Source organism: Panthera tigris, chromosome B4 (assembly GCF_018350195.1).
Source record: "Panthera tigris isolate Pti1 chromosome B4, P.tigris_Pti1_mat1.1, whole genome shotgun sequence".
Classification (NCBI taxonomy): domain Eukaryota; kingdom Metazoa; phylum Chordata; class Mammalia; order Carnivora; family Felidae; genus Panthera; species Panthera tigris.
The window spans coordinates 43,014,114-43,033,145 of record NC_056666.1 but is presented as its reverse complement, the minus strand read 5'-3'; the positions used below and the strand labels follow the sequence as shown (position 1 = coordinate 43,033,145).

At 38.6% G+C, this 19,032-nt stretch overlaps 1 protein-coding gene across 2 annotated transcripts in view; it reads left to right on the top strand.

Annotated features, from left to right (window-relative positions):
* Positions 1–19,032, top strand: part of LOC102959165 (pregnancy zone protein-like) — a 44,903-nt gene that overhangs the window by 17,452 nt on the left and 8,419 nt on the right. For both annotated transcript variants that reach the window (XM_015542908.2, XM_042991742.1), the window contains 9 exons: positions 3,465–3,607; positions 7,033–7,182; positions 10,090–10,254; positions 12,465–12,555; positions 15,314–15,473; positions 15,853–16,081; positions 16,388–16,514; positions 16,717–16,838; positions 17,064–17,115. In XM_015542908.2, the coding sequence (XP_015398394.2) occupies positions 3,465–3,607; positions 7,033–7,182; positions 10,090–10,254; positions 12,465–12,555; positions 15,314–15,473; positions 15,853–16,081; positions 16,388–16,514; positions 16,717–16,838; positions 17,064–17,115 (1,239 nt within the window). The remainder of the gene's footprint in view (positions 1–3,464; positions 3,608–7,032; positions 7,183–10,089; positions 10,255–12,464; positions 12,556–15,313; positions 15,474–15,852; positions 16,082–16,387; positions 16,515–16,716; positions 16,839–17,063; positions 17,116–19,032) is intronic.

Here is a 19,032-nt window from a genome sequence, read left to right as displayed (position 1 = left end):
TAGGTTCATTTTAGTCCATTTAGTAATTTCTCTTATTTTTGTAACATTTCTATATTTTAAATTTTATTCCTAAAGTAAAATATATTCATTTTATAATTAAATGTTTTAAAATGCATATATTTTTATTAAAATGTTAATTTTATTAACGTATTTATTTGAAAGTGCAGAAAATCACCAAGGAAAAATTTTACTGTGTACGTCTTTGAATTCATTTCCTATTGCTGCCGTAATACATTACCACCCACTTTCTGGCTTATAACTGCAAATTTATCATTTTATACTTCTGTAGGTCAGAAGTCTCACTGGGTTAATATCAGGGTGACAACAGGACTGGCTGCCTTCTAGTGCTCTAAGGAGTTACCCGTTTCCTTGCCTTAGAACCTCCTGCATTCCTCAGTTTGTGGCCCCTCTGTCTTCAACCCCGGGAGCACTTCATCTTCAAATCTCTCTCTTACATTTCTGCCCCCTTTTTAAAGATCACTATGATTCAGGGGTGCCTGGGTGGCTCAGTCGATTGAGCGTCCGACTTCGGCTCAGGTCATGATCTCACAGTTGTCTCTCTCCCTCTCTCTCTGCCCCTCCCCGACTCATGCTCTGTCTCTCTCTGTCTCAGAAATAAATAAACATTAAAAAAAATTTTTTTTTAAGTAAAGATCACTATGATTCCATCGGGCTCACTTGGATAACCTAGAATGATCTCCCTCTCTCAAAGTCCTTGACGTAATCACATTTGCAAAGTCCCTTTTGCTGTGTAACATAACATGTACACAACTTTTTCAGATTATGATATCTTTGGGGAGGACGTTAATCTGCCTACCACAAACTGCCCTCTGGCCCCAAAGATTCACATCCGTCCCATGTGCAAAATGCACTCACCCTATCCCAACAGCCTTAAAAGACTCCATCCTTTACAGCATTAACTCAAGTCCAAAATCTCATGTAAGTCTCATCATCTCAAAAGTCCCAAATATCATCTTATTGTCTAAGTTAGATATTGGTGAGGCCTTAAGTGTAACCCTTTCTAGGACAAAAAGAGTTATCAGTCCCAAGAAATTTTGAAAGCCGTTTGGACAAACAACGTTAGGTTTCAGAATACTGCTTAAGCTGCATCATACAAGTATTTGCATGTGATATTTTCATTTGTGCTCAGTTCGAAACATTGTCAGATTTCCCTTTTAATTTCTTCTTTGGACTCTGGGTGAGTCATAAAATAAGTATGTTTTTTAGTGTCTAAATATTGAGGTATTTTTCAGAAACTTTTCTTAGTGATTTCTACCTTCATGCCATTGTGGTCATTTCTTTTAAATTTACTGAGACATGTTTTATGGCCCCACATATGGTCTATCTTGATAAATGTTAGTATTTCTATTCTTCTGCTCTTCAGCGTTTTCTAAATGTCATTTAAGTCAAGTTGGTTCACAACATTTCTATATCTTATACGGCACTTTCCTTCTGAATTTTCTTGAATCACCAACATCTCTCGATTTCTGTTATCCCAGGAAGGATAATTAACCTTAAAAAAAAGGGGGGGGGTCTGTTCCAAAAGGTAAATACATTTGGTCTGTTTATTTGTTACATGTCCCTAGGCTAAATCTCATAAATAGCTTCCTTTTTTTCTGTTCATTTGATAATTATAAGCTATCATTTTACAAAAACAAAATAAAAATAAAATAAAAACTTTTATTAGCAGCATATTTAGGAATCAAAAAGCTCATTCACCCAAGGTGAATCAGTATATGCAGGAAAAAAATGAAGAGTACCCATTACAAAAATTAAAATATGTTTGTCTTTTACCTTTGAAACCCCATTTCCGTGTCCTTGGCACGGAGTGGGCACACAAGAAATATTTTTAAAGTAATTCATAAATAAAGGATAAGATATCTCTTTGTCTACAATCTGTGGTAGCTAAACTTTATTTGAAGTTTACATATTTGAACTATATTTGAAGAGAACTAACTTTGAAAATAATATAGCTTCCTGTCCTGATATATCTCTATAATAAGAGTTTTGGATAAAAAGTCCATGCCCTCAAGATGTTGTTATGCTATTTTTTATGTTTATTTATTTTTGAGAGAGAGAGAGAGAGAATGCGAGCAGGGGAGGGGCACAGAGAGAGGGAGACACAGAATCCGAAGGAGGCTCCAGGCTCCGAGCTGTCAGCACAGAGCCCGACGTGGGGCTCGAACCCACGAACTGCGAGATCATGACCTGAGCCGAAGTTGGATGCTTAACCACATGAGCCACCCAGGCATCCCTGTTGTGACACTTTTTATGTGCTCTTTATATGGTTTTAGTATTATGGTTTCAAATTACTTTATTGAAGTATAATTAACACACAGTGTTATAGTAGCTTCAGGTGTCCAATATACTGGCTTGACAATTCTTTACATTATTCGGTGCTCACCACGATAAGTAGAGTCACCATGTGTCATCATACAATGTTACTACAATATCATTGACTATATTCCCTAGGAGATCTGGCCATTAGCGGCAACATGGATGGACATAGAGCATGTTATGCTAGATGACAGAAGCCAGAAGTTTCGAATTTATTTTGACCCTGCTGTTTCCGTGCTTCTTCACCCCAAGCTGCCCTCCAACTTTCTAAAGACACGGGAAAGCTATACTTTTGAAAGAATTTCCTGCTACCCAGAACTTAGATCATTTACTAGAAAATTAAGTGTGGACATCACATAAGCACTATGCAATGCACACAGAAAGAAGCAACTAAGATAAATATAGGCAATTCCCTGATAAAACTCAGATTCACACCTGGTTTTGTCGGTAATTATTCGTACCCGTATCTCTGCGGTATTGAAAATGGCCTGAAGGTCAGATGAGGTTGCGTTCTTTGCCTTTTCTTCGTGCATATGACAGGAATTGTGTTGATGTGGATCAGAGGTAGAGGTAATTAACGATATCTAGAAGTTCTTCCCTCTTGATTTCTTTCTTAAGAAATCTTTTTTTTTTTTTCCTTCCAAGATGTTATTCAAATTCAAGTTAGTTAACATATAGCGGAGCCACTGGCTTCAGTAGAATTTAAGTGATTCCTTACTTCCATATAACACCCAGTGCTCATCCCAACGAGTGCCCTCCTCGATGCCCATCCCCCATCTAGCCCATCCCCCACCCACTCCCCTCCTACAACCCTCAGTTCGCTCTCTACAGTAGAGTCTTAAATCTTTTTTTCAATTGAAAAACAGAAAGGCGCATTAAATGCGTTTTTCGACTTGGGCAGAGGAAATGCACAATGTATCCTACACTTTTCCGGAAAAACGTCATTGGCTCAGCATGTCCGCACTCAACACAACTGCATACACGATGGTGTAAATGCAAGTCTTCTCTTCCTTTAGTGTGCTCCAAATGTTAGAAGGAGTTAAGTCATTAGAGGGTCTCTTCTGTATAAAGTTGAGAACTCCTCCCTCTTCCTAATCAAGTATCTTGAACGTTTTCTTACTCTCCAGTGAAAGGAGTATTTTCCTTCTCCTTTCGAGTGGAGTCGGACATCGCTTCTGATGCCCTGTTGCTGCTGTATGCTTTTTTGCCTGATGGAGAAATTATTGCCGACACGGAGAAAATCAACATCGAAAACTGTTTTGCCAATAAGGTGAGTCACCTGTATCAGCAGTCCTTTTATTCATCTCCCCTTTTGAAGGGCGGAAAAGACAGATGTCGTGGCCGTTTCTAAAACTGCCATATAGTGTTCCTGGAACTTTCCTCCAAAGGACATCCAGAGGCCGAGAGTGATGCCATACCCTGAGAGGGCTGGTGAAGAAGTTCAAAGCAGGTGGCCCTAGACACACAATGTTTGACAAGTTTCTTGTTTTATCTTAAAATTCATGTGCAATTCAAAATCTATTCTGTTATACAACCTGAATAGTTTTAATCTTGACGTTTCGTTCCCTAAATTTTCAGTCAAAAATGATGTCTCCCGAGGATGTGTCCATTTTATCCCATCATACCCCCGACGCACCTCAGTGTGCTATTGCAGAAACCACTAACTCATTGTGAGTTTAAATTCAGTTTGATAATACAGAACAGGGGTATATGTATGTGCCCCATGTTGAGAAACACAGCCTGGGCACTCTAATAATGACTATAGCATAAAAATATAACATACTTGCAAATGGAGTCTTCTCGTGTTTCCAAAGAATATATAGTTGTAACAAGAAGCCTTTATCCCAACAGAATTTGGTGCTTAACATGAACAATCAGAGAGCATCCACCAACTTCACTTATCTTTTTAAAAATATACCTAGGACTCTTTAACATGAATTTTATGAAGATTCAAACTATGCAAGGTACCTGGGTGGCTCAGTTGGTTAAGCATCCGACTTTGGCTCAGGTCATGAACTTGCAGTCCGGTGGGTTCGAGCCGCGAGTCCGGCTCTGTGCTGACAGCTCAGAACCTGGAGCCTGCTTCAGAATCTGTGTCTCCCTCTCTCTCTGCCCCTCTCTGCTCATGCTCTGTCTCTCTCTCTCAAAAATAAATAAACATTTAAAAAAATGTTTTTAAGAACAAACAAAAAACTACACATTTAGGGGCGCCTGGGTGGCTCAGTCATTTAACTGCCTGACTCTTGATTTTGGCTCAGGTCATGATCTCACAGTTCATGAGTTCAAGCCCCACATTGGGCTCTGCAATGAGAGCGCAGAGCCTGCTTGGAATTCTTTCTCTCTCCTTCTCTTTCCACCCCTCCTGCACGTGCCCGTGCTCTGTCTCTCAAAATAAATAAGGAAACTTAAAAAAAAAAGAAAAACTATGCTTTGATAGCAAGTGAACATTTCTGCAATGCGAACTACATTAGATTATCTTTTTTAAAAAACATATAATGATCTAAGAAAAATACACAATGGATTCTGATATAAAATTTTAATTCTATCGTACTAAAGAATGCTAGTAAACAGGACAGGTGTCCAAGGGCATAGTTTCTTCTGCTCTATTTGGATGTTCTTTGTGTTCCATGTGAACCTAGAAGAGATTCCTGTCTCAAACTTCAATGCCCTTACTGCTAATCGTGGGTAGTTGGTTGTTGGTTACACCTTGGAATGGCCACGTTATGCTATAGCTTTCGGCACACTTTGCTTATTCCAGCAGGGGTTTCTTGCTGGTAGAAAACAGGTGACCATTCCTGAGTAACACCAGAAAATTTCCACAGAGGAGTGCAAGCCCCTGGATATCATTCTCAGTCTCTTCATATCAAATATCTCGTAACTTATTCATCACGAGTAGAGAGACGCTGTGAAAACCAGAAAAGTATTTAGAAGAAAGGTGACTATTTTCATTTACCACCAGCAGTTAGAAAAAAAGAGGTATTAAAAAGTTAAAAACTGAGGACCTTAGAAGGTAGATAGCCTGGCAGGCTGATGAACAAACAGAGGCAAGAACAGGCGGAGAATGGGAGGGAAGAACCAAGTCAGTCTGAGATGTGTGTTCCCTCAAACCAATAATATACTTCAAGTATTCTCTTCAGTCTTCATTAGGATAGAGAAAAACTGTTTTCTATCCAAAATTTGTATCTCTCTTTCTTACTTTAACAATAACAGATCTAGTATATAGGTTAAATACCACATAACACTTTGCCTGTCATTCTTAACTGGATTGAATTATTTACGAAGGATAACATTGATTAACTCTCTCTCTTTCACAAATAAATAAACATCAAAACAAATTTTTTTAAGGGGCGCGTTAGTGATTCAGTCGGTTAAGCATCTGACTTTAGCTCAGGTCACGATCTCATGGTTCGTGAGTTCGAGCCCGGCGTCAGGCTCTGTGCTGACAGCTCGGAGCCTGGAGCCCCCTTCGGATTCTGTGTCTCCCTCTCTCTCTGCCCCTCCCCTGCTCATGCTCTGTCTCTCTGTCTCAAAAAATAAATTTAAAAAAATTTTCTTAATTTAAAAAATAAATAAACATCACAAACATTTTTAAAGGATAACACTGATTAATATGGATAAGTGCAGACTCTCCAACTATGCCTTAAAATCCTTTGTTTGTTCGCGTATCAGTAAAGCATTTTACATTTTCTAATGTAGTCACTTCTTGATTAATAGTCGTTTCGGTGGATTATAATGCAAATAATTCATGTGTTCATTTGAAATAGGCACTCACAAACATGTTTTCATACGCTTAAATTTTCTGAAAACAAAAACAAACACGTTTAAAACAAAATTCTCCATACGCCATGTTTTCATAATATAGTGAACTACAGTGATGAATACTTCCTCATTTTGAGAATAAATCTATTAATTGTTTTTCGTGTAGCTCTCATGATACACGAATCCAATTGTTACATTAATTCACAGACCACATAGCGGGATGATCACGGTTAAATTCAGCAACGCAAGTGAGATATTATTTTAACTAAGCATACTGACATTTCATTCCAATCCAAATCACCTTGCCGTTCAAGAACCTGGAAAGTTTCCTGGTGCTACTACAGACTCTAGATTCTAAATTATTTTCTTTTCTATATTGAATATAAAATAAAACTCAGACTCTGCTCCAGAAATATTTACAGAAACATGAAGAACGGATAGGTTCACTTATCAGTGAGTTTCTCCCGGCCGAAGCGGCCCTGCACCCCTTTAGAATGTCAGACGACTAAGACTGCGACCTGGAGGAGGCTTCAGGTGGTCTCAGAGGTGGAGCGTGACTTTTCATGGCACCGTGCAAACTGTGCGCATTCACCACGAAAACACCGCACGGAGATAGGTCAACTGCATCAGAGTATGTATCTTTGTTAGCAGTGTGCGCTCTTTTTCCCGTCGGGGATTCTGTCTCAATGTGATCAAAACCAATGTACATTTCACCAGCTACACGAGGACCAGGAAATCTCAGTGAACTGGAGCTACATTTCCAATTTACCCCAGAGATCGTTCACTGGTAGTCCCTACCAGTTCGCACCTCTTAAGCCTGCTCCAAAAAGGATGAAGGGAAACCAAGCGTAGAAAGAATTAGTCCTCATCTGGGGTAGAGGTGTTGAGGCTGTAATACTTAGAACATTTGCTGTCATAATCATATCCTTTTTACAGGTCAATTTGAGCTTCTCCTCAGCCCAGAGCCCACCGGCCTCAAACATCAACCTGGAGGTCACAGCCACTCCCCATTCTCTCTGTGCCCTCCGTGCGGTTGACCAGAGCGTCCTGCTCATGAAGCCTGAAGCTGAGCTCTCGCCTCGTTTGGTGAGTCCCCTTTCAGCCTTGGATTTCAGAAAATGCACATATGCTAAGACCAGTTATAACTGAGAGGACGTATCCTTCAGAGTGTCAGGCATACTCTGGTAAGTTATGTATGAATTGGACTTGAATTCAGTTCCACAAAAGACATTGCGCCAGGTGCTTAACATAATCTGCTCTCACTTCATTCTCTCTCGTGATATATTCTCAGTGAGGGAGCAATATTGTTCCCCACTGCATTCACCGCCTAGCACAGTACTTTATGAATAAAAGGTGCTCAACACATTGTTAGGAAATCAACACATGAGTAATAATTCCTTAAGGTGGTCATTATTACCTTAATTTTATGAATGAAGAAAACACAGCTATACAGATAAAGCCACTATAGAATATATTAAAATATAATATCTATTATATATAACGTATATAATATATACTATATATAATATATATTATATAAATTATATTATATACATTTAAATATAATATATATAATTTATATATAATATATTATATATATAATAACATATTTAAATATAATATATATATTATATGTTATTATGTTATATATATAATATATATTATATATAACATATATATTATATTTAAATATAAAATATAATATACATCACATAAAATATATGTATTACACAAAAATATTATATAGTATATATTATATAGAAATATATATTATATAATATATAATATAATTTATATAATATATATTTATATTTATATTATATTTATATAATATACTATATTTATATTTAATATAGATTATATATAAGTTATATTATATAATATAATTATAATAATTACAATAATAATATAATATATGTTGTTTATAATATATAATAATTATAATTATATATAATATATATTTATATTTATATTATATTTATATAATATACTATATTTATATTTAATATAGATTATATGTAAATTATCTTATATATAATATAATTATAATTACAATAATAATATAATATATGTTGTTTATAATATATAATAATTATAATTATATATAATATATATTATATTATATTTATATAATATAATATATATTTATTTATGTATACATAAATATATAAATATAATATATATTTATGTATAATATATTATGTAAAATATATAATATATATTATATGTAAAATATATAATATATATAAAATATATTTTAAGGGTGGAGTTTGAATCAAATCTCATTCCATGCCACCTTTAATGCACCACATCAAGATAGTATGTGAAATGCCTGATTTTTCAGCTTCCCCTAAAATCTCGGTGCTTGCTCACCGGTTTGAAGTATGGACAAAAGAGAGTTTCCATTCAAACTTGTCTTTTACAGATGTCTCTTGTAATAGAGCACTTTCAAAAAGGCCTTATAGTTTACTTTCTCTGTCTGTTTATTTATGTAACAAATCTTCACTGCCTCTTCCCTAGAGGCTGGATCCTGCTCTGGGAACAGGAGTTCTAATGGTAAACTTTCAGATGTCGGTTTTGACCATCTTAGACTAACGGTCTTATGAGGCATTAACATAAACAAGTAAGCAACAAAAACATAAACATATAACAGTTCCCAATTTGGGTGAGGATAGTGAAAGAAATAAAAAAGATGCTGAGATAAAGAAAAAAAGAGTTGGACATTGTTTCAAGTGGTGATTGAGAGTGTCTTCTCATGGTCAGAGAATGAAGGAAAAAGGACAAGTATTATGAAGAATAAGGGCAGCGCGCCCAAAGGGCTTGAGGTCAGAACAAGACTGGAGTGTTCTAAAAGGAAAAGGTAATAACCTAATAAGTAATGGGGAGAGACGAGGATGCTAGAGACTGTAGGTAAAATGGAAAGTAAGGAAGATTGTGACGAGCTGTGTTAGCCTGGAGTGGAGTTTGGAGGTGACGGCAAATGCTATGGTAAATCTGAAGAGTTGTAAACAGAAGAGTGCCAATTCCGATTTATCTGTTAAGGAGATCCTGTTTGCTGCTGAGCGAATGAGAGCAAGAATGAAAGAATGGGAACAATTAGTAGGTTATTGTAGTAGCATAGGCAAGAGGTGAATGCAGCCACATTAGAAGGTCTGCGTGGAGGCCTGTGTTTATTTAATGGCCTGGGTACTATGTGACTGAGCAGGTGGCCTGACACCAGGCTCTGGGCAAAAACTGAACTGCAATTGATTTATTTCTAGGTTGCCTGGGCACCTAGTTTTTGGTCAAGCTAGAGTTGGAACTAAAATAGTAGACTAAAACAAACAAAAACAAAAAACTCAGTAAGAGTTAAAAAGAACTTAATCATAGAAAATGGGAAAAGGAATGAATTGGGAATGTACGGAAATTATTTCTGACTGTTGGGATTATGAGTGGCTTTTGTGCTCCTGTCACACTTCGCTATGCTGTCCACATTTTTGGCTTCCTTTTAAAAGCAGGCATTTGGGGGGCACATGGGTGGCTCAGTTGGTTAAGCATCCAACTCTTGATATCGGCTCAGGCTGTGAGCTCATGGTTGTGAGATCGAGCCCCATGTTGGGCTCCACACTAGGCATGGAGCCTACTTGGGATTCTCTCTCTCTCTCTCTCTGCCTCTCTCAAAATAAATCAATAAACTTCAAAAAAAAAGATAGGCATTTGGTGTAGGAGACAGGAGACGAGTTTTATTCTTACTCAACCAAAATGGGCTCTGAGACTTTGATCTATTAATTTCATTTCTCTATGTATTAATGTCTTTTGTACAACAACAGGATTAGGATCCCTAACATTTATTATCTCCCCATGATTTGTCTGTGGTTCTTTGTATCATTGGCATGGGAGTATTCAATAAACACCACAATCTTTTAAATCCCAGATTGAACATTATCACACTAAAAATGAACTTAAAAGGCAAGACAAAACAAGAAGTTTCCCTTTGTTCTCTCAACTTTGCAGGTCTATGATTTGCTGCCACCAAAGAGGGTCCCTAGCCTTACACACGGAGGTCCCCTGAATGCATATGGTGAAAAATGTATCAATGCAGAAGACATAGTTCACAATGGAATTGTTTACACACCAAAGTGGGCCATAAAAGAGGATGACGTTTACAGTGTTTTTGAGGTAATTCACCTTCCCAAAAGTATAAACAACATTGAGTTTTAAGTTTTTGTTGAAGTGGAGAACAAATGGGCTTCTAAGCTCTAGAATCTGATCCTGCACCCCCCCCCAAAACAAAGCTAAGCTTAACAGAAAAACACTGAAACCTCAGAAGCACGGAGAACTTTGTACACATACGGATATTCAATCATCAATGTATCTCGCACTCTTTAGCGCAAGTGGTATGCTTTTAGGGCCCACAGCCTCAACCAGGTTGATCCCAAAGCTGTTTACGACTGCCATAGCCCCCTCAGCAATTGTCAGAGATTCTAGCAAAACATAGAAATGTTTCATAGAAACATAGAAAACTAGTGTGAGCATAGTGAAACATTTTCCACAGTGAAAGGTGAGTACCTTATTGGCGGCCATTATCGTCAGTCTGTTGCACAATACATACAATGTTGAATAAATAAATGACTGAATACACAAAGTATAATACTTTCATCATCTTTACTGCAGTAAAATTTCCGGGAAAACTGAAAGTAGTCTTTCACAAAGAAAAGATTTACAAAACTTGGGTCGGAATGTGAGCAGGCCTGGGGCAGGTTACATAAAATGCCTAGCTTTCAGATTAACTGTAACTAGACAGTGTTACGAAGGGAGAGTTTGTCCAGCTTTGAGATGAAGTCTTATCACACGACCAAAGAGGGCTTAAAACCCTTATTGTATCTTGAGGAAACGTGCCCTTCTTCCGCAGCATAGCGGAGAGCAATTTAAATCTCCTTCTTCTAGAGCCTCCGGGATCTTAAATCAGTTGGTGAGAGAGGGGTAGGTAGAGGACTCTTTAGGCTCATTAGCTAACTGTTTAATCTTTAAACATTTGCTTCTGACTTCTTTCTCCCTATTTCATGTCACTGCCACCACTGATAACTGTGTCTCAGCCTCGCACAGTTTCCCGCGTATTTGGAGGCAAGACAGCGAGTAGTATTTCCTGGTGACAAATAGTGAGGAAAGAGGCCTCTGGGACCAAGTGGACTCGAGGAATCAGGCTACTGTAGGCATCTGCATGTATGTTTTGGATGCAGAGATTCAAGATGCTTGCAAGAAAATGAGAAAGAAAAGAAGCAAGACTAAATTAGGAAAGTGATGGGCTGAGCATAGATATTTAGGGAAAGACACATTTTCCAATAGAACTTAAACAACACAAAGTGTAACTAACTGTGAAGAAAAATCTCCAATGTGCAGCCGTATAATTTCAAATGAAAAGAAACATAAACAATTATTCTGTGCACACACACACACACGCGCACACACACACACACACACAATATATATTTGTTTGGAGAAACAAATATTAGTTGGTTGGAGAAAAGGAAGGGAAGATAAACATACAGGTCAAAATAGTTTCTTGGATGCAAAAGATAATTAAAGAGGCATCAGCATATAGCAACAAAATTCAGAAATAGGAATCAGTAGAATCAGGGTTCTAATCCCAACTCCTAGTCACTAACTGGATGAACTGGACTGTCTGTGACTCCGTTTTCATATTTGTAAAATAGCTCTCTTCCTTTTTGTGTGGCACTTTCATGATGATCCTATGGGCTATATGCATGATAATAATGAAAGTGTGATCATGTAGGGAAGGAAAAATTCCTCCTCTGCGCCTCAGGGTGTTCCGGCTGGACTAAGAATTAGATTTCCAGGAGACAGATTAACAGGAGAGAAAAACGGTTTTATTACATGCTCTGGGGGCCCAATAATGAAATTGAGACCTAAAGAAATGAACAAACAGGAAGCTTTTGTACTTTTTAGCCAAAGAGAAGACAAATTTGTGGGAAACTGACAGGATAAAGAAAGCATGTTCGGGAGCTTTAGAATTCTAAATGGAATTTGGGCTGAGGTCATAGATTAAAAAAAATAATAACGGGGTTTGTTTCTACAACATTCTTGGCTTTAAAGTTCCTATCTCTGGCGATAAGGATTTTTATTTTCCTTACCTTTTCCATGAAAGGGTACCTTTCATGTGGGAGATTTATTTACTGCTGTGAGGAAGACAGAGGAGGGATTGAGTGTCCTTGAACCAAATGTTTCCCAACTAGCCTCAATTCAAAATAATCAATATGCTATATTCGCTTTGGGCAGCCTGCTCTTGACCCCTACAGTACAAATGTAAGAAAAGATCCCATTCTCAGGATTGGATTGCCAATATGCTTTAATAATCCATTTTCTTCCAGTCTGCAGGATTAAATATTTTTACCAACTCAAAACTCCACAGTCCATCTTTTTGTTGGCTGCCTCCGCCATATCCTATAGCCTATGAAGACGGTAAGGGGGAGATACCTTTGCCTGCTAGGATAATAGGGGAAAAAAATGATGTTTTGCTGGGGTGGGGTGGGATGAAAAGTTATTTTTCTGAGTATTGAATCTTGTGACTCTTGTGAATCTGCAGCGACTTCTTGGTGAGTTTTCTTCAAATAACACCCCCTCCCCTCCAAAAAGAAACAATTTTTAAAGCAATTATCGTTTCATTTTTTTTACTCTGTCTCTGAAATCAAAGTTGACTGCCTTTTTGTCCTAGCCTGCAGTAGTCTTGCGATTTCAAATCCTCCTTATCCAGTGTGGGTTCAACACCTCAATTAGTCAGCATAAGACAGATTTTACTGCAATAACAACCAAACTCCCACAGCTCAGCAACTAAGATGATAACATTTGCTTTTCTTTGTTCGCTCACACAAAACTGCATATGCATCCAGTAGCTGTCCAGAACGGCTCCCCCGCAATCAGTGAGTTAGGGGTACCCTTTCTACTTTCATCTTGTGACTCCATTTCCCATGTGCCATCCAAGACCATTACCATGGGAAAGGAGGGAAATGATTATTTTGTCCTGCTGTGGAAGTGGGATATCTGCCCTTCCTGAAAGGAAGGCTGAGAAATGTGAAAGATTGTATGGACATTAATTGTCTCTGTCATCTTCTTTTTATGAAAATCAAAGTGACTTTGATATGTTGAATGAAATAGAATAGCCCAACTTTTGGCAGTTAGACTACTGGTCTCCTTGTGTGTTTCCAGTATACCTGGCAATGAGGAAAATTTGAAAAGATTCTGAGTATTCTTTTCTATTGCTGTCACGTTTAGAGAAAGTTTTCTCTACGCATTTGTATATCCACTAGTCCTACTTTCTAATAAGAATGTTCTAGTATAAAGTGTTCCTTAAAAATAAAATAAACACGGACTTGACTACAGTAGACATTATTTACCTAAGAAGACAAAGAATAAAGTTCTAGTTGGCAATAGAGGAGCAAATCAGAATATTCCCTCAACAGAAAGAAAATTCTGTATAGTGAAAAAAGCAGTGTGCTAAGGGCCAAGGGACATGTTCTTATCTGTGTGGTAGGTCATATGGGACTTTCCAAATTCACAGACTAAGGCTCAACTTCTTCAAATCTGAAATCAGAATGACAACATCAAAGTTACTGAGCATGTGTTGTGAGCATAAATGAAAAAATATAATCATGTTGCCATGAATAGTATGTTTAAAAAAATAATTGAAAAGAGGGGTGACTGGGTGGCTCAGTCAGTTAAGCTTCTGACTCTTGATTTCAGCTCAGTTGATGATCTCGCGGTTCGTAAGTTTGAGCCCCGCATCGGGCTCTGCACTGGCGGTACAGAGCTTGCTTGGGATTCTCTCCTCTCTCTCTCCCTCTCTCTCTGCCACCCAACCCCCTCAAGATAAAGAAATAAACCTAAAAAATAATAATGATAATAATAATAATAATTGAAAAGCACTATTACTTTATTTTCCTATCCCTCTTAATACCAAGTGTGTATTTTCTTTCCAAACATAAGAGAAAACATGCTCATAGAATGATCCAGAAAACCTAAAAACAGAGTAGTGTCATTACATTCTTACCCCAAATATTCTGTAAGACTCTATGCAAACTTTGCATTTGTATTTGTCACCTACCCATTCTTTCCTTTTCCTTCTCAGTTATACCACCTTATTCTTGTGCCTCATTATTTCATAACGAAATTACTTACAAACTACCCTAATTTACTTTTCTTGCCTCCTGTCCTTCTTCACGTCAGTCTATCCTGGATACTGTGAAGGGCACTATCACCCTTAAACGTTGCTCTTATCATGTCACTTATTTCCCATAGATGGTCACCATTTCCAGAATTCATAGAATTATTGTACTTAAGGTTTTAAAAAGGCATGTTCCACTATATTATTTTATGTGTATGTAAAATATATATCATATTTATATTTATATATTTACACCTGTGATCTTTGGATCTTCTGATCTCTAGAGTGTCACTTTTATTTAAATCAAGCTAACTCCTGCATTAACAGATCTACTTTATTTGCCCTAATCTTCCTGGTACTTCATTATATAACTACACCTACTGTTTACTCAACAAACCCTCAAAATAGACATCTCACTCCCTTTTCCCTGTGGAGCATCCCTTCTGACCTCTGTGTACATACTTTTAGAGCCCTTTCCTTCAAATATCTCCTCGATTCTCCTTTGTTTCTCATCTTTCAATGATCATCTAAAATTCTACTTTGGTAAAGTCGTTTCTGGTCACTCCCAAGTTAATTTTCTGTCCTTTATTGAGTTTCTGGGGTCTATAACATCCTCTACTGTATTCTAGTGTTTGTGTCCCTATCTCATTCACTGTCAAGGAAAAAAGCGTTTCTTAAATCCTTTCTGTAGCTACTAGTCATTCTTCTCGTTCAGTTCTCACTGCAAGTGGAGAACACGTGATCATCCTTTCAGTGTAAAGGCACTATTGGGTGTGTTATTCCTCCCTTCGCTAGTTGAATAATCCACAGAGAGCTACATTTGTTTTCATTTCTGGATAAAAATACATTTACCTCCAGACTCTTTGAAGGAGATAGGATTAGCTTTCCTAGAGAGCAAATAGGTAAGTGAACAAAGTAACAAGCTGATAGGTTAAATTGCTCTGATAATGAACATTCCCTGAGCAAATGACCTTATTCTGCTTGAGAAACTAGGCAACACGAAGAAATTCATGATAAAAATGAGGTTTCTGTTGGGCCCTTCGTATTGTCTTTCCACAGCCCTTCCACAAGTCTTACCACAAGTAGCACCTGGTGTTGGGGGAAGAGCTCAAGCAATAACAATGAATGAGAATGTTCCAGCCATGGTAGAACATCCCAGGAAAGAGACAATCCGAAAGTACTTCCCTGAGACCTGGATCTGGGACTTGGTACCCCTCGAGTAAGTTGTGTGTTGCCCAGAATTTAGTTTAGGAAAAGATGTGACTCCTCCTCTTTGATTCTGGTGTTAGCATTGGTTCCTGAGCCTTTCAGTGCTGTTCCATTTCTTTCCGGTAAACATTTAGGCTCATAGTTCATTGACCTCGTAGATCAGCAATGCAAATTTTTTTCTAATTTCATCCTGAGATATCTAAAACAATGGAAAGTGGGAAGCTACCCTTGCCTCTAAAAAGAAAAGAAAAACTTCCAGAGACCTCCTGAGGAGTCCCAAGTTTGGCATTGGCCACACCGGGTTACTAAGATACCCCGCTCTAGAATCAGCTATGGCCCGTGTTAAAAAATGTGTTGACTCACAGTGTTCCTCTTTTTTCCTTCTCCAGTTTATCAGGTAGAAGTGAGTTGGCAGTGAAGGTCCCTGACACCATCACTGAGTGGAAGGCCCATGCACTCTGCTTGTCTGGAAACACAGGGCTGGGTCTCTCCCCCATCATCTCTCTTCAAGTGTTCCAGCCCTTCTTCGTGGAACTCACTCTCCCCTACTCTGTGGTTCGAGGAGAAGACTTTACCCTCAAAGCCACCGTGTTCAATTATTTGTCCCACTGCATTCGGGTAAGGGCCCTTCTCTGGGAGCAAGCAAGAGTACAAGGAAGGCACCCAGTCGCCACTCATTATCCCGGTCTCCTACATAATCCCCCGGCAAATCATAGCTGAATAATGATGTAGGCTAATTTTGGAATGGAATAGGTGCTAAGAGCAAAGCTACCTGGCCCGTCCAAGGTGGTAACGTTATATTTGCTTGGGGTTCTATATTTTCTGTGTATTCCTAAATTCAGATATTATTTCCACCTGATTCCTTCTTCCCCCCCCCCCCGCCCCGTGTTCTTTCTCACACTTGTGGGCGGGTATGGGGTTCAGGTCAGTGTGCAGCTAGAAGCCTTCCCTGACAACTCGGCCGACCTAGTGAGAAAGAATGAAGCCAATCACTGCGTCTGTGGAAGCAGGCAGAAAACGGTGTCCTGGACTGTGACTCCAAAGTCACTGGGTGAGTGAAAAGGTTGTTGGCAACTCCCACTTCCTGCGTTGTAGTGATTTGCTTTCCACCCTGACCCTGACGTGGGGTTTTTCCCTCCTCCTTCAACCATGATGCACTGAAAGAAAACCATTATATCTCCTGGAGAAACTTAAAAAGAGAAACCATTCAATATGGAATCACTGTTTAACTCCTTAAGGATCTTATTTTCCAGGCAAGGTGAATTTCACAGCTACCGTGGAGGCCCTGCAGTCTGAAGAATTGTGCAGCAACGAGGTGCCTACAGTCCCGGTGGTTGGGCAGAAGGACACTGTAGTCAAGCCCTTATTAGTTGAGGTACGTGGGTAAACTTCCTGAGTCTCAGAGGCCTTATTATATTATATAGCATTACCTACTATGTATGTGAGTGCCATTTCGTTCCCAAGAATAGAAATGGATCTGCAACTCAGTGTCTTACTAACATTTTCTCCTCTCCTTTAGAGTAATTGGGTTTTTTTTTTTCTTCTACACTCAGTATGACTTTACTTTTTCACTTTTTTTTTTTTTTTTCCCAACGAAAAGCCTGAAGGAATAGAACAGGAGGAAACTTTCAACACACTCCTCTGTGCATCAGGTAAGGGTCAAAAGTAGACAAAATTCTCAAGTTCAGCCACTCGCGCCCAAGTGTAGAGTTGTAGAATGCCATATGCGGTATGGTTTCCTCTGGAGAAAAAATATAACATACTCTCCCAAGGGCAAACCTCAGGGCATTTGATTCAGAATGGTCTTTTCCAGATGAAGACTCAAAGAAGTTAAAAGACTTACCTAAAAGCTTCCGGCTAATAAGGAGAACCAAAGCTGATGACCGCAGAACAGGATCCTTTCCAATGCACCTGCGTTTATCAAACTTCTCCCTAAATAATTTTCAAAGTATTGAAATACCTGTGTGGCAAGAGTAGTCATTATTCAATGACTAGCTTAAATGTACTCAAATTTAACTTACTCATGTAAGTCATTTGAAGAAGAACTTCAGGTCACTAGCATGTATAAAAAACCAATATTTTACTAACACTATCAACAAAATGATATAAAAATTACCATGAAAATGTTCAACTCTGCACCATCTAGAATCATCTTGAGAACAGTGCTCCGTGTGCAGATCTCTCCTGTAGGTGAGCATCCCTTGATAATCTCATTCAGTCCCAGAACTTGAATAACTTGAATAACTCCAGCTTTGCACTGGAGACAGCAAAGTGTACAACTTGGGTCCACACTGCTTTCTTAATTCAGACTCGTGTATTCAGCTGCCCACTTATCAACTCCACTGACGGGCCTGTGGACTCATAGGTATTTCAAAACCAGCATGTTCAAAACTACACTTCTCCTGGTTCCCACAAACCTGCTCCTCCTGCCATTTTTTTTAAATCCATCTCAGATGATAAAAATCCCACTCTTCTACTTGCCTGAAGGAAAAATTTCATAGTCATCCTTCACCATTACTTCCTTACATTCCACACCCAATCTGTTTTCAACTATGATCGGCTCCACCTTGACATTTTATCCAGAATCTTCTTACTTATCGCCATGTGCACTTCTACTCTAGTCTTTTCTCTCCTGGATCATCTCAATAACCTCCTAACCGGTCGCCTGGCCACCTGCCCTTGATCCCTGACAGCAGGAGGGATTATTTAAAGCACACTTCAGATCATGTGCCCCGTCCGTTCAGACCTTCCGAGAATTTCCCATGTCCCCAAAAGTTACAGCCTATTCCTCCAATGTCCCCTCCAAACCCTCACGATTGCCATGACTTCATACCCTGTGACTCTCTCCCTCACTCACCCTCCTCTGGGCACAGTGGACTCCCAGTCTGGTCTTGGAACACAGCCAGCATACTCTAATCTCTGGAGTCTTTTCGCTTTGTGTTCCTTTTCCCTGGAAGTCTCTTCCCCCAGATATGTGTAAATCATATCCCTTGACATCCTTCAAATCTCCGGTCACCTATGATTTTATTGAAGAGAGGAGCTTACTTCACACCAGCTCTGTCTTTGCTTTGTCTTACCAGCTGTCCCATATTATAAACATTCTGCTTTAATTTTCTCTATAGAACTTCTTTTTTTTATAAATTTTTTTTTTAACATTTATTTATTTTTGAGACAGAGAGAGACAGAGCATGAACAGGGGAGGGGCAGAGAGAGAGGGAGACACAGAATCGGAAGCAGGCTCCAGGCTCTGAGCCATCAGCCCAGAGCCTGACGCAGGGCTCAAACTCACGGACCGCGAGATCGCGACCTGAGCCGAAGTCGGACACTAAACCGACTGAGCCACCCAGGCGCCCCACTATAGAACTTCTTAACGCCTATCATACTAAATATTTGTTTGTTATCTGATTACTCCCATTAAAATGAAAACTCTGGGAAGTCAGGAATTTTTTTTTTTTTTTGAAAATTGTTATATCATTGCACTTGAAGCAGAAGCCGGTATATTGCGTGCACTTAATGCATATTTATGGAATGGAGGTATTTTTTAAAAAACATTCATCATATATATCAGC